The sequence below is a fragment of the Rhododendron vialii genome, chromosome 9a, assembly GCF_030253575.1.
Source record: "Rhododendron vialii isolate Sample 1 chromosome 9a, ASM3025357v1".
Classification (NCBI taxonomy): domain Eukaryota; kingdom Viridiplantae; phylum Streptophyta; class Magnoliopsida; order Ericales; family Ericaceae; genus Rhododendron; species Rhododendron vialii.
Window position 1 is genome coordinate 31055535 of NC_080565.1, and position 27605 is coordinate 31083139.

A 27605-nucleotide genomic window follows, 5' to 3' on the forward strand; every position below is an offset into this window, starting at 1 on the left:
CCGAGCTTGACACAAATCCTCTTCGTCGCCAGACGCAAGGCAAAGGCAGAACCAACGACTGGTACGCCTCGACTGAGGTCGAGCCCCGGTGGAGTGGGTCAGCTGCCCCGTGCAGCAGCTGGCGGTGGCAGAGGAGTAGAGGTGGTCCCTGGTGTAATTGCGGTTGAGCTCGGCCTGCTACAAGTAGTATGACGTTAGTAAAACAGAACCAAAAAGATGTTCATATGCATCTTTACAGCTTTTTACGACACAAAGTACTCCATTTGAAAGAGACCTAGGGGTGATTTTCATGGCGATTTTTATGTGCCGAACATGTAGCTGAAAAGTGGATTTTGATGGCCCAAAGAGAGGTATCAAGCTACTAATGCTGTGTCGGCCCATTTCAATTTTGGCGCCATTCTCCCAAATTTTTTGGTTGGGTCTTTTTCGGGTAATTTTGCTTTTCGTAAGTTTTTGTTTAGTTTTTCGTAGTGATTTTTTGGATTAATGGTCTTATTGCGATGAAAAGAATGCAGAAAAGTACACAAATGTAGACCGAAGTTGAAAAAAGTTAATGAGATAACAAAAATACAAGATGTTTGGGCTTGCTCTTGTCGTGCATTTTTTTCTTTTTAGTCGTGGTTTTTTTTTTAAAACTTTTTAGACTCCTCTTGTCGAAAAAAATGATTAAACCAAAAATAACATGAATCTAACAAAAATTTTCAAAAAAAAGACAGAACATAAAATTTAGGGAGAATTGGGCTTGCTCAATTAGCTCAGCTGATAACTTCGTACACTTCCCTAAGGACAGGTTAGGAGATCAATCATTGCCAAAAACAAACATTAATTTTTCAACGGTGCCATACACACACAGATAAATAGGTAACAGATCTTGCACAGGATCCCACACAAACGATTCGAGTCGTTAATTAAATGTAAAATATTTTTCCCAAGGCCCCCGCGAAAAATCAGCTCAATTCGATACCTATAGATGCTCGACCCAATTATCAAACTTTTCAATCGGTTTTCAAGATAATGAAATGTTAAATAATTGGATCAAGTACCTATAAGTATCGGATTGAGCTGATTTTTAGCGGGGGCACTTGAAAAAATGTTTACATTTAACAAACGACTCGAATTATTTGTGTGAGACCCGTAGTGGGCCACACAAAAATCTGTGCGGAATCTGTCTTCAATAAGTCTATGTTATCGTTAATTTTTTCCCCAAATGGGGTTATTTGTTTAGTTGTTTGTTTGTTTGGTTGTTTGTTCAGTTAGGCATAGTATAATTGTGAGCATATGTTCTCCATAATGTAATTCAGATATTTGCGCTTTTCACTGCTTGTCATTAAAAAAAAAATTCCATAATTAATGGAGCATATCCCACAATCGAACGTACGATCATGTGCAAAAGAGGGCTTTTTTGCCTTTTGGTCCCCAAAGTATTAGTGAGTTGTCAATTTGGTTCCCCAATGTGTGAATTTAGCCAATTTGGTCCCCAACGTTTAAAATGTGTGCCAAAATGGTCCTCCTCCCCAACGGCGTTTGCCTCTTCCGTCAAAAGGGGCATGAATGGTATTTCACCCCTGTACACGTTTTCTTCTCATGGAGAGCTTTTTCCCGCCAAATTTCATCCCCCACCTCTTATATAGATTATAACACTCAAAAGAAAACACACACACAGAGAGGTTTTGTTTACCCAGGATTTTTTTGTTGACTTATTTATTGTCCTTGTTCAAAAAACAATCGCATTTGTTAGTTTTTCGTTGATTTTTTGAGGATTATTGCTTCTTCATGACAAGAGGAATTTAAAAAGTAAAAAAAAAAGTACAATCAAACCCAATCTTTTTTTGATAAAGACAAAAAAAAAGCCGATAAGCCAATTTATTTTTTTCTTCTTTATTAAAAAAAATAGATTTCGATCTTAATTTTTTACTTTTTAGATTATTCTCGTCATGAAGAAGCAATATTCTCAAAAAATAGATGAAAAACTAACATATGCAATTTTTTGTCCAAAAAAATAACCCGTTTGGCTTATAATGCCAAACTAGGCATAAGTTACGTGTAAAGGGGGTGAAATTCCATTCATGTCCCCCCTTTTGAAGGAAGAGGCAAACGCCGTTGGGGATGAGGACCATTTTGGCACACATTTTAAACGTTGGGGACCAAATTGACAACTCGCTAATACTTTGGGGACCAAAAAGGCAAAAAAGCCTGCAAAAGAGTGATAGCTATGTCCCAACTAAATCTTACTCCTACCAACCAAATAGTGACTAATAAATTTTGCTCCTCAACGCTTGGCATTAGTGAGAAATGTAGGTTAAAGTAGCTATCTTCCTTTGTTTTGGTTCCCCCTTTTGATCCATGGTGTACTAGGATGGTCCTTCATGTTTGACTTTTGAACACCCTTTCAAAACCTCTATCGCAAAGGCCATGCACGTGTTATTGTCTTGAACTTTGGCTTAACTAAGATGGTCCTTCATGTTTGACATTTTAACACCCTTTCCAAACCTCTATCGCAAAGGCAATAATGTGTTATTGTTAAAGAACTTTGGCTCAGCGATTGTGCAACATCGTGAGTTCTTTAGTTCAAGTGAATGGAGTAGTAATTTGACGGACCGACCCAATAAGACCAGTGGCATATCCATGAATGTCTTATCGAGGGGTCACCCTTTCAGAACATGCTCTATACATTTAAAAACCCTAAGAGAACTCGCATCAATTTTTATTATTCAATTCGAAAATGAGTGTGTGTGTGTGTGTGTGTCATATTTTTCATGTTGGTGTTGGTCAATTTTGAGCTTATAGAAAAACTAAACAAAATGTATAATATTAAAGAAAATTAGTATTTCTATACTTTTACGTGAAACATGTAGTTATAATAATTGATTTGCGTATCAAATAGAATCGTTATAATGGGCTTTGTTGTACCAATGCTATATGAGTTAATTTTTCCATAGGTTCAAGTCTCAACAAACTAAAAATTTTGTGAAGAAGAATTTTTTTTTTTAATGATTTAAACTCAAAAACTGAGACAGAGGGCACTTGGATTCAAACTTGGTTCAAGTCTGTGGAAGCCGATTGCCTGGAATACTATAGCAGATTGTCTACATTTGAGTTAACTTGGTAGCCCTACTTTGAAGCCCTTTTTTCAAAGGGGTCACGTGACCCTTCCGTGCCTACACTGGATCCGCCCCTGATTAAGACCGACCAACTAACGGCCCACAAACAAAAAATCCTATAATTTGTAAAGGATATGAAGGAATGGAAATGCAAGGAAAAACAAAGCAAAAAGTTTTTACTCTCTCTCTCTCTCTCTCTCTCTCTCTCTCTCTCTCTATTTGGAGTAGGGAAACTAACAGAGAAATGAATACATGAGTCTCAAATAATTCAATTTACTCTTTTCATGGTTGTCATGTCCCCTCAACATATCGGTATGCGAACGTAAATAATTTCCCTTGACATAGGCTGACAATAAAACTACGTAAGCAGGATCTGGTTTAGCCAATAATCTGGGAAAAGATCTTCAAAATTTGGTACCTATTTCAAAATTCACACACTCCCAAAAGGAGCTAAAAAAGTTAAGCTATGAAACAAAAATCGTGGAAAGGGTACCCACACTCGCCCATAAAGTCTCCAACCATGCTACCCACACAGATACTTGCACTAATTCAGGGGTGGAGCCCACCACAGATCCCACACAAACAATCCAAACTGTTCATTAAATATAAAATATTTTTCAAAGATACCAATAAAAAATTAGCTCAATCCGATACCTATAAGTGCTCAATCCTATCATCTAACTTTTTATTAAGATTTTCGGATAATGAAAAGTTGGATGATTGGATCAATTTGTCACACATCAACCACACCCCTCGCACATACATGTGGGTCCCTACCGGGTCCCTAGAGTATATTGTGAAATTCCCACACATATATGTGAAAGAGGTGTGGTTGAGATGTAACACATTGATGTGTCCCTGACATTTTCCCTATAAGTATTGGATTGAAGTGACTTTTCATAGGGGTCCTTGAAAAAATGATTTACATTTAATAAACAGCTCGGATCATTTTCATGTGGGCCCTACATCGCGTTCTATGCACAACTTGTGTGCACAATTGCTATGTGTGTAGACTTACTGTAAAGTCACTCTCTCCATTTTCATAAATAGGGCCTTAAAATCACCTTCATTGATAAAATGCTGCATGTAGATTAGATGTTTGAAAAAGAAAAAAAAAAAGGAGGGTGAAAATTTTGGTAAGTGATTATTAAGAGCTTCCGAAACCAAGGAACTGATCCACTAATTGTGCAACGGAATTGGCTAGGTTATCTGCTGCTTCCTCTGTGCTCGCCTCTGCATATACTCTTACAACATCCTCTGTACCTGATGGTCGTACAAAACATCGGCCTCGTGGGTATTTTGCTGCATAGGGAAAAAAAATAAAGAAACATCAGAAATATCCGAGGTCTCTATGTACTTTGTGGTCTAGGTCACATTCAATTGCTAAGAAAACGTATACTGCAAATTATGAAGAAACACCCATACAAGCAGGAAAATCAGAAATTCCCGTGTCCAGCTTCCCTGTTTGTGATTCTGCAAGCAGTTGTTTCTTTTTTCATATGCATTCAACGTAAAGAGCATTTCAATTGAAGGTTGATGTGAGTATGGTACATACTACGGCCTATGTAGCACCGACACTCCTAGAGGCCCTCATGTCCCCGTGTCCGACACAAGGACAGGTGGGGGGTCACGGCAAAATACGTTTGGGACACACCACGTGAATTTAATTAATTTTTTTAGAGGGACACGGCAGGGACACGCGAGGGACACGTATGGGGACACGGCGAGCGTTAAATATGCAATTTTTTAAAAAACTTTGGGGGGTAAATGTGTAGTTGCTTCATATATTTTGGAATAAATATTACGTTTTACGATGTATATATGATGCTTGCTTATAAATATTGAAGCTTCAATCTTATACACCTAACTATATTTTCACTAGTATACAATAAATTTTATTTATTTATTTATTTATTTTTGCCGTGTCCCCATTTTTAAAGAAATTTCGTGTTCCGTTTCCGTATCTGTATCCGTGTTTGAGTCTGTATCTGTGTCCGTGCTATATAGACTATGGCAAGCCAAACAACTGGCGTATTTGAATGGACAATCAAGTTGGTGAACGTATAAAAATTAACTGGAAACTTATAGGCAAAGATTAGAATCCCAGAGAGAAAACATGATTAACAGTGATATGTCTTACCAGTCTCAGCATTTATGGCTTCTTGAATGCCGAGGGGTCTTACTACCACGGTTTCTGCATTTGTTGTAACAACGGCACTTCTGTCGACAACTTTTACCTGAAACCCCAAGGAAGGGTGTAAACAACAGTTTTTTTAATTGAACAGGATGTGAACAACAGTTGAAGCCCCAATGTTTAAGGCTGTATTTAGATCAAGGATTGTGAGGAGGGATTTGTCGAGGAAAAAGAAAAGGCAAAGGGCACGTCCTAAATTTGTAAAGGCAACTCCCTTGACATTTACTTACCCTTCGTCAATCACTCCACAAATCCTTAATCCAAATAACCTCAAAATCAGATGTCATGGAGACCTTAATTACCGGAAAAAGATAAGTCAAATATAGAAAGATAACACACTTAAGGCTCACAGAATGCATAATAACTCTACTAGCATGTTAAAAATGAGAACTAATGACAAAAATAAGAACGGACCAAGAAAACCACCTTCAATTGGCCCTTATGAATACCTAAACCATTACAAAAACAAAGGTCATACGATGCAACACTAGTGTTCAGGCACAAAAAGTCATGATAGACTGATAGAGACTGTATACTAAATCCAAAAAGTCTATTAACAGAAAGACCACTGTTATGTAAAATGTAAATATCTGTTTGATAGACTATGCTGCTTGATATCAAATTAGTGATTATCCTCCAAGAACAATCTCAATCAGCACATACCAATATTCTTGAGAACTTCAACAGAACTGTTTTTTCTTTTTTACTGACGTTCTCCGTTTTCCATGGTTTCGACCTACAACTTCTTCAGAAGATGTTTTTTATTTGCATTTGCGCCTTTTAGAGAGAACGCTAAACAATGTTTGCAGTAAGGTAAAGTTTCTTTGCTTCAATAATGGGAGTTTCTACGCAAATTATAGCAGATGATAACATAAAGCATTCAAGGCTAGTTTCTGTAGTTACAACCGGTCTATTTTCCAACCATCCTTGTATTTAAAACTTGCTAAACTCCATAGATTTTCCAATGTGACCTGTAATTCACGGGAACTGAAAAGCAGGAAGCAAGCCCCACATTTTAATTGAAAGAAAAAAGGAACAAGTACTACAAATGGAAAGTTCAAACAGTACAACAAGGTGGCAAGTTCGATTGTACAGGGACCCCATAACTTCAGAATGGATTCAGGAAAGAGATAGAACCTGAACTTCTACATCATACATCGAGACGAAGGTCACTCCACTCACAAGTTGAAACAAGAATTTAGGAATAAACCCGATATAACACTGAACTACAGTGGTCAAGCATGGATTTGAGATTTAAAAAGTCCAACTTCCTCTCTTTGCTGTAGCCTGTATTGCTAAAATAAAGACCATTCTTTCAGGAACTAAGGGCCTGCTTGGATGCAGGTAAAAAATTAGGGGTAAAAAATATAAAGGGAGAATAAGATAGTAGGGGGTATTAATTTTGATGGGTTGGCCCACATAGATTTGATGTTTATGGAGGGGGATAAAATAGTATGTGGTTTGGATGAGGTATTAAACAGGGGAATAAAATTTGACTTTATTTGGATGGTTTATAGAATGGGGGGATAAAAAGGGGTGGATGATAGGAAAAGCTGTCAAATGACTATTTTGCCCATGTGCAGTGTTAAATTTGATTATGTATTAAAATAAGTATATAAATTCAAAAATCAATATATTTAATCAATTTTGGACAATTGGAAGTATAAAAAAAATTAATTAATTAAAAAATGTCTATTCTAAAAAATTTAAATTAAAAAACGTTTTTTTAATTAATGGTTTGTATTTATCATTTTTTTTGATAAAATCAATTCATTTAATCTATAAAATGTTTAAGCCTTATAAATTCATTTAATCTAGAAAATGTTCATTGAGGGAGATGCAATTTTAATTGTTCGGAAAAATGAAAACATTTTTTTGGAAAGTGATTTTTTTAGGAATTTGATTTTGATGATTGTGTTAGAATTATGTTGTTAAAGATGCTAATGTTAATCTAATTAGCTTTTGGAGATAAAATGTTAGTTTCAACTTGACTGTTATTAGGCATATTTATAGGGACTTGACATAGATATTGATTGGGCTTGTTTTTTGGTTTGGTTAGTTTACAGGAAATTTACTTTAGTGGGCAACTTTAGAATTTTGGGCCTAATAATATTCAAGAATCTTGGGCTATTTTTTGGCAAGCTGCATTCTCTCTTTTAGCATGCATCCGGATGGAGTAGCGGTCGAAATATAGGTCAACCGGCCGGTTGACCGGGCCTTGATCCAGTGGCTGCCAAAAAGCTTGAAAAACAGAGCACTCTGTTTTCGCCTCTCTCTCTCCTCTCTAAACATGGGTCCATATTTCACCTCTTCATTTTTCATAATTCTTTTTATATGAATTTTATTCTCACACCTATATTGATTATTTGCCTCACTCAATTCGTAAGTTGCAAGCATGATTTGAAAGTCGCAGTCTTTTTCAAATTGAGGCCATTGTCACCAAAACCCTCTCTTCCACATACATAAAATGGGCGGCAATAGTAAAACGAGGGGGCCTGGCAATGGGGAAAGGGGATAACGAGGGGTATTTTCGTCCACAAAACACCCCTCTACAGCCGGATTATTTTTTGGGACCTCAAAAGAAGCCCAAAACTAAGACCGGACAAACCCTAGAACTGGCGAAAATGAAGAGGGGGTAAGAAATAATAGGGGACGAAACTGGGATGCCAAACGGGGGGAAAACGGGTGGGCCCCTCTCCATATACCCCTTCTTATTTTTCCCCTCCTCTTTTCACTCCATCCAAGCAGGCCCTAAAGGTTTTGAACTTGAAGATAGTTTCACTTCGATTTGGAATACATATATAGAGTATCTAAATGATAACACCACAAAAAGTGATTCATCTTAGGAATGCATAAGCTATTCAAAACTGAAAAGTCAATCAGAAGGCTTCCATAAACATATTGTAGAAAGGAATAAAGAATAAACCTTTAGTTGTCTGCTGGGTAAATCATGATAAAGTTCATTCCATCTATGAATTGACCATCCCATATGCTGCAAAATAGCCTCTACAAGAAGCAATCCACTCAAAGCGTCTCCCACTGCCTGGTTGATCAACTTGCTGACTGCCAATAGTCTCAGAGCAGCCTTCTGCTGTTCTGAACCTGAAACCAGAAATCCATAAATCATGAATTTAGACAACAAAAGAATGGTGAAAAAACATCATCAGAAACCTAAGGTCACAACGACAACGAAAATTTAATGTTACAGTCCGTAACCAAGGATCAACATTTTCATTTGTCTGTTCCGATAGGGCAGATAAGTTTCTGTTTCTAAGGAGAGAGAAATAAAACGAAACACTAGATTGCAGTCTTTCCAGCAACAGAAAACACAACAAAACAAAACAAAACAAAATTTGTGCCAATGCGGATTTGAAATTTAGTTTAAAATAGTCTCCAATTTTCATTTCTTAACAACATGTACCTTTTTTATTTTATACTTGTTCCTCTTCTCATCAATTAGTTAATCAATCAACAAATCTTAATACATTTGATTACCAGTTCTCAGGCTTATGCACTTAACTTTAATAGTTCATGCATCTAAAAGTCTTTTCCATTTTCAGTATCCTTTTGTCTCTTTTAAAATGTTTCTGAAACATTGGCACAGAGTTTTAAAAAATGTGCTGTTTCGGGGCATTGAAACAGAAACACGAAACAGAAGTTTTGATCCTTGTCAATAACAAAACAAGGTGGGGCAAAATGTGGAATTGTATCATATATGACCTTTTGAAGTTAAAGAAGGCTCACTGCTTCTGCCATCCAACCAGTGCAAGAGACCTTCCGAGAGCAATATGGTTCCATGCCCATTTGCCTCGAAATAGATCCCAATATCGTAATCTGCAGCTTTCTCATGCAAGTATTTCACTCCTGTCGGAGTAAACACAACTTCTAGACCTAAATGTTTGAGGTAATCTGTGGATGCCCCGTTCGCATAAGCTGTCTGAACAACACCAAGAGTTGCTGGGTAAGAGTTGGTTTCTCTGTCACCTTCATTATCATTGAGGATGCTTAGTTGCTCCTTGATAAATAAAGCAAACAGAGACAAGATCTTATCCCCATCAACAAGACAAATCCTATTATTAGAGTTTTGTATTGCAGAGAAATAGACAAGCCGATCAGCATCTCCATCCAAACTTGCACACCTGAAACACTAGAACCGTCCAAGCAGTTAATTCCCACATCAGTACCAATGTAAAAAATACACAAGAAGTTGTAAAGCACTCTTTTTTAAGATTTTGGGCATGTAACTTGAGAGATGGGACTTAACTGAAAATGGGCAACACTACCAAACCCAAGTACCAGTTATATCAGAGAAACTGATTTAGAAAACATACCTGTGCCAACATTTCTATACACTTTATTCATACGAAATAGTAAGTTAGTCCGCATCATCAGAGTAAGCGGATAACAACAATATATGCATCAAATTGCAACATAGGTTCCGGTGTTCATCATTTGTGATCTATGCAGCTTTAACAAGATGAAAAGATTTTGGGAAAATCGAGTTGGATTTACCACCAATATTCATCTTAATAAACGACGAGATGAACCAAAAGGAAGATGGCCCACCTCATACCAGCATCGGCAGGAGCAAACCCACGAGGAACAACCTTCTCCTTCTGCACATAATCAGCACCAACTTCCTCATTGAGTACACCTTCTTTTCCCGAATTACAGATCTGTATATCCAAACCATGCAACACCTTCTTGAGAACTTGAAGTTTTTCTCCACCCACACCATTTGCCCCATCCACAATCAACTTGTCCATCACATTGACTGCACTTCCTGGGGGAATCAGATCTATCAAGCACCTGACAAATCATGCACCGATTAACCAAATAATTCGTAATAAATTTGATCAAGGAAACAAAGGGAATGTATGTATTAGTGGCTCAAATGAACCTGAAAGAGCTTGAAAGCTGGTTGAAATAATCCATTTCCGTTGCTTTCATGCCCTTGTTTCTGGATCGAACCATCCAATGCAGTTGTGGGGTGGTTAGCACTCCCATGTCAACAGCAACAGCTCCAACTATCGAACTGATTCCCTTGAGTTGAATATGAAAAGATGAATGAGAATTTCCCTCTACCTCTCTATGATTGGAGAAATAAATTCACTCAAAGGCAAGGTTGGTACAACCCCTCCACATGTAATGCATATACAGGGAATCAAAGAACGAAAACCGAGAAAAATAAAGATTTAACTCCCTCCTCGCTGCCCAAGTATGAGTTATTTACATGTGATTTTGGACATGTTTTCAGTTTGAAAAAAAATTCTGTCTAGCTTAGGCAGAAAGGGCATGGAGTCCACCCAGCCAATCACCTCACGCCATGTCAGCAAATTAATAAAAAGGTTGAGAGGATCACAGAATCTACAGCTCATTTTGGTTTGTTTAACTTGGGTTGGACCTTAGTCACCCAATTCATGGGTTTGGGGTAGCGGAGACCCGCACTCAAATCACGTATTGGCGAACTCATAAAAAATTCGAACATAATCCGCGAACTGTTTTCTGCCTGTGCACGAATTTGTTTGTCAAAACAACAGATTTTATGTTAATTCCATAGTTGAAATGCACGTGCTTAGTTTCTAGCCAACAAAAACTATAAGCTTGCATAACATCAAATCTCAGGGAACTATTGCCTAATGGATTTGTCAGTGAAAACTCTACCAAAACTAGTCTGCAACTCTATGGATAACTTTGTTTGCATTGTCCTCCACTTTGCAAGCAAAGAAAATGTGTACACAGTCAATTGAAACTTATAGTTCTTAAATATCAGTAATACGAAATGAATGAAATATTGTATTACCAAATATTGCTGCACTCAAGGCCGGTAAAAAAAACCATGGAGTATAAAAAATATAGATATATATGGTGAAGACGCTCTGAGATGCTCTGGTTTACAGTTCTTCTAATTATTGGCGCTCTCGCACCCGCATCTGCACACGCTCACGTACTGTGTGACTTAGGGTTGGACAACACATCCCCAAAAGCCCAATTTGTCCTCGTTAGGTTTATTTAATTAGCTAAAGCCCCATATAATTGGTTTATTTTACACTGAACTAACAACAACAACAACAAAAAACAAGAGTAGCTGATCGACCAACCATCGACTTTGTATTCATCGACAGCCGCACCATCCAGTTAGTCTTCTATCTCATACACTTTTTCCATTGTTCCTTTGCATAAAAAACAGATAGAGAAGAGGACATGTACTGTGGTTAACTTTTGAAACCGTAGTATATGGTGTTGGAGGTAATAAGAAATAGGCCCACACCTAAATAGAGAAGAGAACATGTAGTATGAATAAGTTTTATACACTCATGACCTGAAACTAACACATATAAACAATGGAAAGTTAGTGATATTTGAAAGGTAGCCATACTTGCTTTGCAGCTTCTAGAAGTGACTCCCCACTTGGCCTTGTGTCCCTTCCCAATAATATCACAGCTGACTGCACTACTTCAAGTGGTATGTTTTCCTTCATCACAAAATCATCAACCAACTGTTTTCCAAAAACAGGCATGTTCATTCATCAACCAATGGAATGCACAAGACAAGCAAAGCAAAGTTCTCATAAATCCACGTAGTAACGCAAAATATCTATCTGAACTCTGACCACAAACCTATAGCCATTTTACCGAAACCTAAACTAGTTACAGAATCTACAGACTACAGAGATAAATGCACTCCTACATTGCCAAATATGTGCACATTTATGCGATCAAGATCCTCTTCATATAATGGAGAGGTCCATTATACCCACAAGATTGTGGCAACACATCTTTGTACAAATAATGTGAAAAGAAACACTACATAATCACCCACTTTCTCAAACTGCTGCAGCTTTAGAATCCCTCACAATTGCAAGGCACTTCACTTAGCACACATAAGCATGCAAAAATGAGGAATCATCCATAAATTAGAATCCCTCACAACGCATCTTTGTACAAATAATGCACGTTCATGATATTGTCACGTTCACTGAAATGGCCAACCAATCGTAAATCTTTTAAACCTCAACCGACAAGCGTCAATAAGCATCGTGCAAATCTATCTTTGTATAGATGTACTACTCCATCATATAAAGCCAATACCCTATTTGGTTACTGAGATTAGAAGCTGATCACGCTATTCTCTGTTACAAAATTGTACGACAAAGCAAATCACTTTACCTCTTGAACTAACTTATAACCTGAATAAAATTACAGGCCTAAATGTGAAAAGAAACACTACATAATCACCCACTTTCACAAACTGCTGCAGCTTTAGAATCCCTCACAATTGCAAGGCACTTCGCTTAAAGTATTACAAGTGTTCTTCTGATGAGCCAAGACCTGAATCAAGACCGGAGGGAAGCAATTACCCAGCACACAATTTCAATGCAAGCATATGCTCCCTTTCCTTCTTACATTCCTTTTTCACCCATTGTATAACCTCAAACTTCTTCTTTTCCACTCTGCAATCTCGTAAGAATTGCATGCTCTGCCTTATTTAATCGGAATGAACCATGAAATTCTAATCATTTGCTACATCTATTGTTAGTTGTACCATGGTAACACTCACGGACAGATGCATAGAAAGTACTTCGGTTATGTTTTAATGTTTTTTCCTGTCCCCATTGTTGTGATCATTTCACTGAAATGAAATATAGGCTATTGAATGCTCAGATGTTGTGTTTTCATACTTTCATTTTATGCATTTTGATGTAGTCTTTTTGGTTATTATTCAATTTCAATGCTTTTTGCGAAATTTTATTTTCTAAAGGATTGAAAATATTGGGTGTGGTATTCGATTTTCATTGTACTTTCAAGGTCAAAGCAATCAGATTATTAACTCAGGTCCCGAGATTGAATATTGAACTACAGGGATTTGGGTGGGCCGAAGGCTTGGAAGATCATGCACAGGGTTAATTACACCTCCGACATGCTGGGAAAAAAAAGGGAGGAAAGAAAGACGACGCACATGAAAAGTGTCCTTCTAGAGGTAGGCTCCTGATAGATCAACATAACATCACAAACTTATATACAACATAGGGTAGGAAATACAAAAACAAACTAATCATATGACCTCATAAAGGGTTTGATTGGAAGGTTTATACAATATTAGATAATAAATTTCTCGTATCCTCAATCAAAGTTTGAAACTTTTACCAAGAATATAGCCATGGTTATTAAAACCCTACGATACAAGATACGTATCCACAATTCGTCTCGTCTCCTTCGAAAAACTATACGTATTACACCATGTATCCTTTTTGTATAAAAATCCCACGAGACTATGATGTATCCCACGAAATAAAGGCGTATCGCGATACGGTACATATCCAACGATTACTTATTGACAAAAAGTTAGACTTTCTTTTAAGAAGCGGAACTCCAAACATGTTCTAAATCATTTGATCTAATTATGGCCATGTTCAAACCATTTGAACAAAACACATCGTCAATCCATTAGATCTCAAGCAGAAGACAGAACGTATGATCAATTGAATAAGGGCTCTTCTTCTCTTCCCTTAGCCAAGACACTAGAACGCCTCAATGTTATAGACGCCTCAATGTTATAGACCCCACTTGGGAAACTTCCAAAATTTTCATCCTACAAAACTTCTTTTCCATATATGCAATAGATTTTTAATGTGTTATTTGGTACACCTATTTTGAGTTGTATATTAGCTTTTGTTAATGTATCTTACGATATGGGCTACGTGTCCCAATACGAGTAATAAATTGAGAAAAACAAGACACAATACATATCCCGATTTGAAAACATGATTAGCATGGTATTTTTGCTTCTAAGAGCACGTTCACCTGTCATAACCAAAATGACCTTCCAAAGCCATTTCGGCTTGCTACAGCGTCATTACGGGACCAGTTTGGTTCCATTTGGCACAATGTCAAATCAACACCACTGAATATAAACTCATTCATTCGTCAATGCAAATCAATGACGAGGGAGAAATGGCTATAGTCATCTTTGGTGCCAAATTTGGTATCAAAGATGGCATTCACATTTCACTGGCATCAACGAGTGAGTGGAACTGAATTTTACCAAAAGAATTGTCAAAAGTCAAATTATGAATTTGGCACCCAAAATGGCAATGGGTAAGTCGAGTTACCTACACAATTCCCGGTCGCAAGCAGAAATAATACATGAAGTGTGATAGGAGAAAACTAAGTGCTCCTTCATGAGGCCACATGTTACATTCCCATGGAGGCTAAACATTGCAAACCTTGGCCCACTAGATGTTTGGCCTTGGTCTGTAGTTAACTTCAAGGCTGCCCCGGAATTAGCCGAGGTGCACGCAAGCTGGTCCTGACATCCGGTTATTTAAAAGAAAAAAAGTGTGATAGGGGAAGGAGGGAGACCTGGACGAGATGTAGAGAATCGGGGACGTTCGCGAGAGCATCGGCAAAGGGCTCCCAAGCCTGAGTCAACATACCCCCACTCGGATCGGCAATTTTGACACCATTGTCAGATACTTTGTTATGTGAAGCAGTGATCATCACACCAATCACCGACTGCGTGTTCAAAGACCTCAAAGCCGCCAGTATCCCGACCCTAAACACCGTCGACTGGAGGATCGAGGCGTCGGCTCTGAACCCCGCCGTTCCGTACGATAGCTTCACTCCTGTAGAAAAATCGAAAGATACTATGAAATTAGAGGTTAAGGAGTACGCAATAATGTGCGGCGATTCGAGGGTGATTGAGTGAGATGCGGACCTGGAGGTGGGGGGAAGCGAGAGGAAGAGTCGAGGAGGATTGATCGTTGCTTCTCGTTCATCTTTACTTCTTCGATATCAACTGAATCGAAGCAAATAATCGCACAATAGTTGGATTGAGCAGTCTCAAGCAGAAATCGTAGAATTAAAAATTCAAGGAATATCCAAAGCCCAAATCTGTTTTCCAATCTCAAGGGAAGGGGAGGGGGATATAGATCCTTGAGAAACCAGAGAAAAAAAATACAAAAAAAAACATCAACGTTATGCAATTTCATCTTTATAAGCAGCGCTTTTAAATAGAGCATATAAAGTGGTATCTCTGAGAGGGAGGGAGAGAGGGAGAGAGAGAGAGGGACCAGTTTATAGTCGAGGACTCGAGCTTCAGTTTGAGATCAGGCCAATCGTGCGATGATGGAGAGAGAGAAAGGTGGAGTAGTGCGGGTCATCGCCGGAGAAGGAGGAGATGGACGGAGAGGGATACTGGAGATAGGTTAGGGCTTCGGTCTTTGGAAAGGAGAGGAGGCGACGAGCCGTTGGGCTGAGAAGTGAGAAGGTTAGCCTGACCTAGTTGGCCATATTTCAAGTGAAAAGACACTAGTCCGTTCATTTTTGTTACCGTTATGTATTTTATTAAACACGTTTATTTCTCGTTACATTGGATCGTCAGAATTTTTATAAGTTTATGCTCAAAAGATGATTTCTCTCCGTGAAATTTCTCAATCCACTATTGATCCGTACCATATTCAAATAGAAGCATTGGACATTCATTTCAAAAGCAAGTGGAAGAGCATAACAAGATGCTCGCGTCAATTTTGTTAGGTGGACCATATTCTAACAGAAGCATTGGACATTCATTTCAAAAACAAGTGGAAGAGCATAATAAGATGCTCACATCAATTTTGCTAGGCGGTGGGGCAAGCATAAGGAACTCTTGTCTCAATCACATGAGAATTTCAGTTAAGATCGAAAAAACATTGAAACATAAGAAGGTAAAAAACATGAATATTACCGGTTCTTTGAAAGAATATAATGAAGGGAAAATTATGGCTCAGGACGTGTTTTGATAACTAATATTCGACAACGACATGTTGAGAATATTTGTTAATGCTAAAAATATCATTGATGGATATTAATTATCAAAATACGTTTTGGACCGTAATTTTCCCTATAATGAAATATGGGCTTCGGTAAAAAAATCCAATGTCCCAAAAAATAGAAATAAGCGATTATAGGACCTTCGTCCAAGGATTTCCTATGGAAGTCCACCAAAATGACATAGGGTTCTGACCAAAAGGTCATCGCGTCTTCTACATTTATTTAAACAACCGCTATCCAAAATTCTAAACTCTCACATCTGCATATTATGCTTCGTTGTGCTAAAGGAAATAAGCTTATTTTTTGAATTAAATGTGATGTATCGTAAGAGAATGAGCTGTCTCGCTGAAATTTTAAAAATTAGAAACGGAAGTACTTTGTTTTGTTTTTAAATCACATTTTGTTTAGTAAAGGAGATTTATTTTAGAAACAGAGAGGGTACCTTTTTTATTTAGAGAATAAATAAATAGGAATTGATTTTTAACCTCCTTTTTTATATCACACTCTTTTTTATATCCACACTCATTTTTTTGGGTTTTTTTTGAAAATTTAAGTATTTTTTTTTACTAAAATACAAAAAAAAGAAGAAGAAGTGCATATAGAGTATAAAAGAAAAGGGTGGATATCACTTCCAAAAATATATTTCGAGCGAGAGAGTGACCGGCTTCATCTTTTGCAGGAGTTTCGACCAATTAACAGTAGCTGCTTATCCCTCTCTCTCTCTCTCTTATGGCAGAGACCACCATAGAGGGTCTCGCGCAAACCCTCACAAAGCAGCGATCCGACCACCTCCTGGGACCACTGCACTCCTGCCCAACACGTTCTCCAACAATTCTTGTATCGCCAAAACCACGTATTAGTAGAACTAGACCACCACTCTCTCTCCAGTACCCGCCGAAGCCCACTTCCTCTCTCTCTCCTCCCCGTCCACTCCTGGGTTTCTCCACACCCTTCTCGCCTTCTTCGCGGTCTACTTCAACTGGTGCGTTAACCTCAATTTCAAGTGATTCCCTTTTTTATTTGCATCTGATTAGTGTAAATTGCCCTCTCTTTTTTATCGTGGGGTTTAGTTCTATTCGTGTGGAATTTTGATGGGTTTCTTTTTGCCAATTGAACTTGCTAATTTTGTTTCAAGTGTAGAATTTAAGTGGGTAAGAGTTAAATTCCTGATAAATTATGATAAAATGGCTTTTGAATGCTTTGCTTGAACCAACTGTAACGGTAGTTGGTTAGGACTCTTGCATCTCACTAGGAGGTCAGGAGTTCAAATCTCTCCACCTGAGTGTGGGTGTTCTTTCCTTAGATGGGCTTTCCTATCTTTCTTTGTTTATTCTCTATGATAGGCTTATTTCTCGTATTGGTTGAGTTATTGGACTTGGCTATTTTGTGGACTCTCACAATTGATATAGTGTCCTGGGTTTGGACTTTGTAATTCATATATGTTGTAAATGATCTCTACCATCGATTGACAAAAAAATATAATGCTTTGCTTATTGCGGCTAGAATTCTAATGGTTTTTTTTTTCTACATTGCATTGTTGTCAATATTGCTGTTGGTCATATGGGTTTTGAACGGTGTAGTTGATGTCCTGCTATTAGTACAATCTTGGGTTAATGCCGTCTATCGGAGAAATTCCAGATCTTAAGGTTTATGCTGCCTATTATAGCCAGGGAGTGTTTGGGAGGCAACTGTTTTTCAAATTCTGGATTTTGGATTTTAGATTATAGGTTCGGATAATAATAAGAATGTGTAACAGTGTTTGGTATTGGATGATATGTGCAAAATAGATTTTGTGAGCGCAAGTATAATGAGAATCTAAAAAGCTACTCCAATAGTGATTATTGGATTCGGCATTCTCCCATTCATTTTTCAGAAAGCATTTTGACAATATGCATTTTAGAATCCGCTCCAAAAACATGTGGATAATGCGTAATGGGAAAATCAGGCCTCCAAACCAGGTCATCTGTATGAATTATAGCTTATTTTGAACTTTGACATGTTTGTTTCGTAAATTGTTTAGATTTGTTCGTTTTGGCAGTTCATTGATATATTATGCTGTGTTGTCCCAGTTTTACTTGCAACACCTGAGAGTCAATTAAGTTTGGGAGACAGCCCTGAAACAAGAGAATGGGACATGCAAGGTTTGTCTGTTTAATTTTAGGTTTTTCTTAAGTAGTTTACAGACTAACTAATAATACGATGTAGTATCTATTTCGTTACTTAGTCAATATCTTGTTTTGTTCTAAATCTTTTGTGTGTTTTTCATCATCTGCTTATGTTGCTGATATACTGGTTAGTACCGGATGAAAAATTAGAAAAGTGACTACTGGCACTACTTCTTTCTTTTTTTTTTTGGTTAAGTGCAATTGGATATTAATGCTGTGCTTTTGGAAAACCATGACATGATTTTACCGCAATACTCATTGTGCTCCAAACAATACAGGGCTTTTGTATCTCTTGCATCGGATTCTTCCTAGTTCACTCGCTGAATTTTTAAACCATCACTATCGTGATCATATGAGAAAACTAGCAAAGAGTTTTGTTTTGATGGAATCAAAGAAGGTGTATGTATAAGAAAACTTGCCACATCAAGTATTTAGGTGACCAATCGGTGGGCAAAGTCTCATTATTACGGGGCATAGGAATCATTCTTGTAGTTGAATAGCCCCAAGGTGGCAGTGCAGTAAACCATATCTGAAAGATTTTTCAATTTGTAACCAGATTTTTATTTGTTACGAAAGGATGTTGAAACTACTTCAAAACGTGTTGAAGAGGTACGGGCCTCTTCCAGTCTAGAGCTGTTGGAAGAAGAAGTAAGACGTTTGGAGACGGCAGCAGCAGATGACTCCTTCTGGGATGACCGTACTAGAGCCCAACAGATCCTGATGGCTCTCAATGATGTCAAAGACAAAATAAAGCTTCTGACTGAGATCAAAACACAGGTCCCAAACTTTTTTTTTCTTTCCCCTTTTGGAATTTAAACCATTTTCCTTGCTTTACTTTCTCTGTTATAGCACTGATAAACAGCTTAGTATCGCCCGATCTTTTCAATAGTATGATTTTGGATCTTTTCTAGGTTAGAGTGGTTTTCTGTTTTCAATTTGATTTTGCAAGCTAGTTCTGGTGGAGCCGATGGGTGTTTTCATAACAGACATGTAAGAAAAAGCATGATACCATAAACCAATTAGTCTCACAAGTGACACGAAAGATTTAATAATTGTTTTTCTAGTGTGCAATCATATTGTGATTTTTGTCTTCTTGTAATAGCTCTCTGCAAAATGTGTGCACCTTGTTTGTTGGAACTACATGCACATTAAGAATCATAAAAGATTGTGTTTGATGTTTAGTTTGGCTTTAATTTAATAGCTTTGTTCAAATAGACCTTTAGTGCGAGATTGTACCATCAGTGCCCAATTGAACCCTTGTCTTTGTCTCGTATCCTTTTTCTCATGGTGTGTCCCTTAGCTACGAACTTGGGACATACTATGGGGATTATAATACATTTGATTGTTTCATGCAGGTTGAAGATGCAGAAACAATAGTTAATCTTACTGAGGAGATGGATTCTATTGACGGTGCACTTCTTCAAGAGGCTGTCAGTCTCGTAAAAGAATTGAACAAGGTATTGGATCGGTTTGAGCTGACACAACTGCTTTCTGGTCCATATGACAAAGAAGGTGCTGTCCTCTACATCACAGCTGGTGCTGGGGGTACTGATGCTCAGGTAATTGTTACTTTACACACAACAAGAAGAAGGTTGACTGGTTTCAATTTTTCCCCCCCTTCTTTTGATGGAATCAGATCTGTTATCTGTAATGCACATATATAGTCTTGCAGGGGACCAGCATTTTGTTTACTGCACAGATCTGTTTGGCTATTGAATTTTTAGTAGATGACCCTTACCAACTGTCTGTTGGATTCATTCATGCACATAAAGGTTTACCTTCTTTTTTTTATAAGTAAACAATTTGTATGTATAAAAGGGAAGTGCATAAATACAAAACGCATACCTCAGGGAGAAACAAAAACAACCTAAAAGAGCTAACCTCGAATCCAAACTCCAAAGAGGACGGTGTCAAGGTGTCTCTACCATAACTGAGCTAGTAATGGCCTAGAGACCTCACACCTCCAAAACAAATGGGAGACAAAAATGGCCAGTCAAGAGCATGCCAAATAAAGGCTCGGAAATAATAAAATAACAATTATGTCCCGGATGACCAAGTCCAAATAACACCTGAAAGCATGTGCCGAACCATCCCCGGTCTCCGAGGTCTGAACCCTTTTTGACAAAAATGACTCTTTATTCTTGAATTTGAATCATTTCCTCTTTCTTGCCCTTCTTCGATTTAAGAACTGCTCCCCAGCCCCCCTATTTTGTTCCTCAGAACAGTCATCCAAGAAGGAACTCATTAATAAAGTGACGGTCCTTTCCTCAAGCTAGTTAATTAAGAAATTCCTACTACATCTGATTCGAGGATGCCATGTCCGCTGAGGGATGGGACTTTCCTCCGGATCTTGGATGGGCAAGTACGTCAGCTGCTGGCCAAGGATTTACCCCGTATACTAACCAAAAGATTGAACTAGTTGTAATAACGAATGGTCCTCCTTTCTTGTTCCAGGGCAACCCTTCTTATGAGTGCTTTATGTCAATGCGCTTTGTCGCTGAGCTTCCTGATTGAATTTGGCTATTCAAAATTCCTTATTCACTATACAAATTCCTGTGAAAGAGCCTAAGGCTCCCGTTTGTTTGGACGTAAAATATTTTCCAATAAAATGTTTTACCTATTTTCTGATGTCTGATTGTGTAAAAAATGAGGAAAATATTTTACATATAAAACATTTTCCATTAATTGGATGAAAATAACTTACCCTTAAATCTTTCGTAAGTTATTTTCCGAAATGAACCTGTTGCCTTCTACTCAATTCTCACTGCTCAGTTTCCTAGACCCACGTTCAATTCCAATATTCTCAAACCTCTTCACCATTTAAGCCCCCCTCTCTCTTTCTACACTATTTTGTCGATTTCTGAAAATATTTTTCAAGTGCCAACCAAACACCAGAAAATAAAAGTTTGAAATTTGTTTTCTGAAAAAGCATTTTACATGGAAAACATTTTACATCGAAACAAACGGAGCCTAAATGATTTTGCCTTTTAGCGTAGAGAGAGGACTTTCGAGTGAAAGAACGATTTCAGATGGGATAGAACCAACGCTTAGTAAGCGGGTTGCCCCCTTTCTCTTTGTTCTCGGTTTGACCACCTACGCGTCCACTAATGCTTAAGAGGTAAGGCCGAATTGCTGGCCAAAGGCTTTGTGGAATATAAGGTACTGACGGCTGGATCTGCTGATCTCTATAGGAGCGTCTTCTTTCCCGTGTTCTAAGTGTGATCTTTTTTGCTGCTTCTGTTTTGGAAAGCTCGATAGCCTTTAACTTGAGAAAAGGAAAGGGGAATTCATGCTCGTAATGAGAAAGCTCGTAAGTGGAAATTGTAAAAAGAAAGGAGCCACGCAGATATGCAAGGAGAGATCCACCCCGGCTATTAGTCGGTCAACTGCAAAGAAATCACCATTCCGAGGAAAGATCCACCCCCGACCATCAATCGGAGAGGGAAGGCAACAAGGCTTCTTCTCGACTCATCCAAGGTTTGACCCTTGTTCGACAAAAATGGAGCCAAGCGATCACCGATACTCCAAGCAAAGAAGGTCTATCCATGTACCTCTGACCATCCTTCTCCTCCAAACACACCCACCCTCCCCTCCCCCTCCAACCACACTCGCCCTCTATTCTGGTATTCCCCCTCACCCTCTACTCCCCCTCCCACTTAAATACGCATTTCTGAAAGAGATGCCCTCAACCAATCCATCAAACAAAAAACCCCACATATCCATCCACACGAAAGAACCCCCTCAAATTCAAGCCACCTCACCCGACCAACGCCCTCTGAAAGAAGGACGAGGAGACTTGTCCGTAAACACTCATCTCACCAAGCAATAAGAAAGTAGTGAACGCAAAAGAGTTAACCGAGATGGGAGATTTGGGGGCAATGTTCTAAATGGCGCTTGGCGCTAGTAGAGCGGAGACCCACCTCCAAGCGCCAAGCCGCCTAGGCGCCGCCAAGCAATTCGGCGTTTTTTTTTTTTTTTTAACAAACCATTATCCAATCAAACTATATTCTATGTATCCATAATACAAGATCAAAGTTCTACATAACCATAATGCAAAGTTTAATGTACAAATCCAAATGAAATTAAGTAGTAGCAACTAGCAAATAAGTTGAATAAGACAATAAGTAGAAATAAACGAGATCGGAGATCCCTAATACCAAGTTAAAAGTTCATCTCCTTTCTTTAACTCTTCTCCTCCATACCCTTCCAAAACTTGATCTACATTAGTTTAATACTATACATTTTAGGCCGCCAAAGGCCTCCAAAGACGTTGATGATGCCGCCAAGCCCCGCCAAGGCCCGCCAAGACCGCCTAGGCGGCCGCCAAACCTCCTTGGGCGCCAAATCGCCGAGACCGCCATGGCCGCCTAGGCGGCCGCCAAGACCGCCAAGGCCGCCTAGGCGGCCGCCAAACACCGCCAAACCTCCCTGGGCTCCAAATCAAACGCCAATGGGTATTGGCGTGGCGGCAGGGTACCTCCAAGCGCCTAGGCGGCCTCGGCGGCCGCCATTTAGAACAGAGTTTGGGGGGGGGGGGGGGTGGATATGAAATAAGATACTAGCTATAAATATGAGGTCTAATGCCTCGTTCAACAAAATCGAGCAGGTAAAGAAAGCAAAGGTAATGTCAACGAAAGAGGTTGAGTTGCCCCTTCTCATCAATGGACTCCTGACGTATACGAAGGAGTGCGGTTCGTTTGAGAAATTCCTAACTCTCTATCTATCTATGAGAAGTTTGGATTTTTCAAAACTCCATGGACATGTAGAGAAAGACTGTCCCCACTTGGACCAAGACAGAGTGCCAGGCAACCACTGATACTCCATGCAAAGAAGGACTATCCACACACCCTTTTTCAACCTCCCCCTCCAAACACACTCACCCTCACCCTCACCCTCACCCTCTAAACATAAAGGTTAATGTTTACCAGGAATGTTCCATTAGACCTTCTTGTTATCTTGGTTTCATTCTCTCTTCTGGATGCCGGGTGGATTCTGTGATAAGAGCTAACTTGGTTGGATTTGTATGCCCTCGGTCCTGTTCAACAGTCTCACGCCCTGCATTCATGTTGTAACTAAACTTCTTGCTAGATATCTAAGGTGAACTGCAAAGTCCATGTGATTATCTACTTGCTTTCTATAATATTGTTGGCTAATTTCCAGTGCAGGATTGGGCTGACATGGTTCTCAGAATGTATGTGAGATGGGGAGAAAAGCAGCGATACAAAACAAAAGTGGTTGAAATGTCCTCGGGAGAAGAAGCTGGGATTAAGTCAGCAACGGTTGAAATTGAAGGTCGATATGCCTATGGGTATTTGTCTGGAGAGAAAGGAACACACCGCATTGTGCGACAATCTCCTTTTAATGCAAAAGGTCTTCGGCAGGTAACTTCACCAAGCTATCCCTTTCCTTTCCTTTTCTTTTCTTTTTCTGTTTCATTGGTTGGTACTGGATGTCTAAAAGGAAAGCCTTAGATTTTTGGAGTTATAATATTTGAGATGTTGAGTCTGAAATCATGTCTCTTCATATTCTGAAAGCTTCCATAAAAGGTGAGACCATTAAGTGTTAAGAGATGGATCCAATTGGGAAAACAACTTGATGGTCGTCTGTGAGGAATTTGGTCCATATATTTTGCTGGTGTTCTATGTGTATGTCACTGCTGTGTTTCATCTAGACTTAAAGTTGACATGAGATATCCATGTTGGACTCACCTAGCATGAAAATGAGTTTTAATTAAGCATCCAGCATTTTTCCGTATGTTTTTTACCCTGTGGTCCCCATCCATTCTGACAAATTTTCTGAAGAAACTGTAGTGAGTTGAGCTTTTCTGATGTTCAAACAAAAATAAGGTGAGCTTATCTTGGTTCTTTAAGAACATGTACATAGAAAATTAGGGCGCTTACCTGGGGAATAGGGAAAACCTTGTCCATTCTCATTCCTGGATTATTTTCCCATTGTTTGGTTGAATATGGTTTAGGTATTGATGATCATTTTGGCAAACTAAAAATAACAAAGGCAATGATGATCAGATATGTTCTATTGTTGGCTTTTTGGCATTTCGTTCTTCGCTTTCTTTTGTACATAGGTGGCATCCCTTTAATGTCTTTTCAATAAATTTATTACGTATATAAAGAAATGACAATCAGATGTCTTGGAGATTCAGCAGTCCCCATTTCCACTTCTTTTTATAGACTAACCATAAAAAATATGGTGAGAGGATGAATAGTTAGCATGCCAGAAAAAGAAGAAGAATTTCATTTGAAGTTGTTTGTTGAACTTATATGACATGAATGTGGAAACAGTATGTAACATCAGATTAATATGCTGAAGGTCGTTAGCCACAACATGGTAGATATGACATGAATATTGATACAATATACTATATCAAATTACTGTGCTTGAGGCTCTATTTTGAATAAACCTCTCTTCTGATCTTCATATAACTGCATATTTGAATGTTGAATTGCAACAGACAAGCTTTTCTGGTGTTGAAATCATGCCTCTTCTTCCTGATGAGTCAATGGCTGTTGAAATACCTGAGGAAGACTTGGACATCAGTTTTTCAAGGGCAGGTGGGAAAGGAGGTCAGAATGTGAATAAAGTTGAAACTGCTGTCCGAATAACCCATATCCCCACTGGGGTCACTGTTCGCTGTACAGGTTCTCTACTCTTGACCGTGTTTTTTGCTTGTTTTTGGGACAGTCTTTTGTTTGCCCCTTTTAAACTTTATGTTGGTTTTTCTTTCTGCTGAATTCCATGGATATTTTGAGAGTAGCATGGTGGCATGGTTACACTGTGAGCCATTTGATCAAGACAGTAGGAATAATATACATGTGTAGTTATGGCCTCTTTCCTGCTGAAAATTGTGGTGGAGATCAGCTCTTCGTTGAAGTTTATCAAACTCGTGAACTTGTGGAAGGAAGGACTTTCAACAGTTGGTAACTTTTAGCTGCTACTTTCTTGGCTTGTTTGAAGAGCTAAGAAACTGAAGCAAAGGAGTTGTATTAATGTGGACCATTAGTCAATATGGAGTTCCCTACGCCCAAGATATCCTGCACATAAGGCTGTTTGGGGACTGAGTACCTTTTAACTTTGCGACAATATAGGCCATTATGATTGTGTACCTCTACCGTTGGTGGTGTGGGCGTATTTATATGACTAGGTATCATGGGGAGCAAGGCTCCTAGACCAGGGCTCTTGCCTACTGATGCAGTTACCCCATAGCTCCAGGATTTCCTTCCCTTAGCAAGAAATGTACGAATCCCTTGATAATCTTGAGTACTTTCACCACCTCTGCCTGGCCTGCCACCCTCACATGTTCTGTTGTGGTGTGCTTCGTCCTTTTTTTTTTTTGCGGTGCGCTTCATCCTTGCGTGGTCTTGCCAAGCAGGCCAAGTGTCTCGTGTGTCATGTTCTAGCCCCCCCTAGTCCCTGGAATTACCTCAGTCGCTTACTAAACAAAGGAAGTCGTTACTCTCTTAAATCTTTGTCAGTAGTGAATTCATAGTTCTTGCCCTACGCCAATGTCGAGGTTTTAGCACCTGAAAAAAGGAAACAGATAAAATATGATTAAGGTGATATGAAACCAAAGACTAGGCAGCGCCAGGCTGCTCAAGTTACACAGGCTATGTGAAGCTAAATTACCAAATAAAGATCGTTAAGTCTTGTGTGTCAGGGATGTGAAGTCCTCTAGAACCAAACGGCAAGGGCTAATATGGATGCCGGTGGTATAACTTTTTGGAGGTTTTCCTCTCCATTCAGAATATTATACTCTTAAGTTAGTAAAATAGCATTTACTTCTCATAGAAGACTCTTCATTGATTGTGTCTCAATAAGTTCTCAACACTGATGGGTTTCTGGGTTTGTTACAAGATTGACGGGCAGTTTGTTATCTTGTGAAATGCAGAAGAGAGAACCCAACTGGCGAATAAGACCAAGGCTCTAAGCAGGTTGAAAGCCAAACTATTGGTAATCGCTGAGGAGCAACGAGCAATGGAAATTAAGCAGATAAGAGGGGATGCAGTGAAGGCTGAATGGGGCCAACAAATAAGAAACTACATTTTTCATCCCTACAAACTAGTGAAGGATGTTAGGACTGGGCTTGAGACTTCAGACGTTGTCTCTGTGATGGATGGTGAATTGGATCCCTTCATCAAAGCTTATCTCAAATACAAATACAGCATGGCCATGGCGACGGCAGTTGGGATAAAATGACCATTAACCCGTGATTTTCTTAGTCTGTTACCGCGTAATTGTATGTGCGTTTTTTTGCCCATCAGGAAGGAGGAAAATCTGCATGTGTTTTGGTGTATTTCCGTATTTTCGCCCTTTAGTGACCAGTTGTGGTAATATTCATAAGCCCTGGAGAGAAGTAATTATCCCAACTCATCCTATCTCATGGGCCTCTTGGCCCAAGTTGCCCGAGAAATTAAAGATGAAACTGTTGTCAAATCTATTTAAACATGGTTTATTCTCTGAGCACGAGCAAACGTAGACAAGCTATGCATGGGAATATCAATTGTAATCTTGTAATAATGTGCAATTTCAGTTATGTAGTTACAAGAGTTCTTAATAACAATGGCATTTTAGCGTCATATTGCGATAAATATGTTTGATAATAGCGATTTAGTGATCATATTTGATGATCATGGTGCAATCTGGCTACAGTAGTGTGCCTGGTGGCCATGTGGATACCCAATGTGCCTGTGACACATCGGGGGTAGCTACCCGTCTGCTGGTCCGATTTTTGGTCTACTATCCATTTAACCCTGGCCTGGGTCATTCCCATGTAATTTCTTTGTTGATCCGTTTTGGATTTCTAATTGAAGATTTGCCTTTCCAAAAAAAAAAAAAAAAAACCTCTTCAACTTGCCTACTTCGTCCCTAGACTATTGAGATAGTTACAATGAAGTCTAATATATAATGTTAGCTCTTCAAATAGACGGTTTCCATGGCATGCGGGTTTATACCACCAAAAATGTCAATCCCCTCCGGTCAATCGGTAAGAAGAATGGAAGGGAAAAAAATAGACGGCAAGGAAGAAGAAAGAAAGCAAAAGACAATGAGGGAAAAAACGAAAGTATATACACATTACTAAACCATGAGGATGGTGTTGTCTCCTTATTTCCCAGCTTGATCCATCATCCTGACAGAAATTTTCCAATTGCTAGCTCAACAAACCTAAATCATGGATCTCCAACGTGCCAGAACGAAGGGGGGCTAATGTGAGCAAAGATAGCAGTGTGCAACTGTGCTTGATCTCACCGTTCATCTTGACAATCAATAGTTCAGATTTAAAAAAAAAATACTCTTTTTTAAAATTCAGACCGTCCAAAAT

General features: G+C 38.8%; 2 protein-coding genes across 8 annotated transcripts; one reads left to right on the top strand and one right to left on the bottom strand.

Moving 5' to 3' along the window:
• Nucleotides 1-4115: 4115 nt before the first annotated feature.
• On the bottom strand, nucleotides 4116-15612 carry LOC131301073 (phosphoacetylglucosamine mutase-like). Of its 5 annotated transcripts, none has more exons than XM_058327199.1 (10): nucleotides 15368-15612; nucleotides 15013-15093; nucleotides 14658-14920; nucleotides 11675-11794; nucleotides 10196-10338; nucleotides 9862-10104; nucleotides 9016-9434; nucleotides 8222-8397; nucleotides 5242-5338; nucleotides 4116-4403 (listed from the first exon to the last, which is right to left on the bottom strand). In XM_058327199.1, exons 2-10 carry the CDS (start codon nucleotides 15071-15073, stop codon nucleotides 4249-4251), a joined length of 1677 nt encoding a protein of 558 aa, XP_058183182.1. In that variant the 5' UTR covers nucleotides 15074-15093; nucleotides 15368-15612; the 3' UTR covers nucleotides 4116-4248. The 5 variants fall into 5 exon arrangements, with proteins under 5 accessions (XP_058183182.1, XP_058183180.1, XP_058183184.1 ...); XM_058327197.1 differs by having other exon boundaries at nucleotides 15013-15229; nucleotides 15368-15556; XM_058327201.1 differs by having other exon boundaries at nucleotides 15013-15098; nucleotides 15368-15554.
• A 1133-nt stretch (nucleotides 15613-16745) lies between these two features.
• Nucleotides 16746-26862, top strand: LOC131301074 (peptide chain release factor PrfB1, chloroplastic). 3 transcript variants are annotated; one of them, XM_058327202.1, is made up of 7 exons: nucleotides 16746-17088; nucleotides 18176-18247; nucleotides 18828-19048; nucleotides 19627-19830; nucleotides 23437-23652; nucleotides 24741-24927; nucleotides 26175-26862. In XM_058327202.1, the coding sequence occupies exons 1-7, from the start codon at nucleotides 16836-16838 to the stop codon at nucleotides 26480-26482; spliced, it is 1461 nt and encodes a 486-aa protein (XP_058183185.1). In that variant the 5' UTR covers nucleotides 16746-16835; the 3' UTR covers nucleotides 26483-26862. The 3 variants fall into 3 exon arrangements, with proteins under 3 accessions (XP_058183185.1, XP_058183186.1, XP_058183187.1); XM_058327203.1 differs by lacking the exon at nucleotides 26175-26862 and adding an exon at nucleotides 25041-25605 and having other exon boundaries at nucleotides 16764-17088; XM_058327204.1 differs by lacking the exon at nucleotides 26175-26862 and adding an exon at nucleotides 25044-25605 and having other exon boundaries at nucleotides 16764-17088.
• The last annotated feature ends 743 nt before the right edge of the window (nucleotides 26863-27605 follow it).

What these genes read in the sequence shown, in the direction of transcription:
- LOC131301073 (XM_058327199.1), bottom strand. Translation starts at nt 15,073, where the DNA reads ATGAACGAGAAGCAACGATCAATCCTCCTCGACTCTTCCTCTCGCTTC. An exon ending in ATTCTCTACATCTCGTCCAG is followed by an intron (nt 11,795 to 14,657) that starts GTCTCCCTCCTT and finishes TTTGGAAAACAG; the next exon opens with TTGGTTGATGATTTTGTGAT. An exon ending in TTCTAGAAGCTGCAAAGCAA is followed by an intron (nt 10,339 to 11,674) that starts GTATGGCTACCT and finishes ATTCAACTCAAG; the next exon opens with GGAATCAGTTCGATAGTTGG.
- LOC131301074 (XM_058327202.1), top strand. Translation starts at nt 16,836, where the DNA reads ATGGCAGAGACCACCATAGAGGGTCTCGCGCAAACCCTCACAAAGCAG. An exon ending in TTCGCGGTCTACTTCAACTG is followed by an intron (nt 17,089 to 18,175) that starts GTGCGTTAACCT and finishes GTGTTGTCCCAG; the next exon opens with TTTTACTTGCAACACCTGAG. An exon ending in ATGCAAAAGGTCTTCGGCAG is followed by an intron (nt 23,653 to 24,740) that starts GTAACTTCACCA and finishes GAATTGCAACAG; the next exon opens with ACAAGCTTTTCTGGTGTTGA.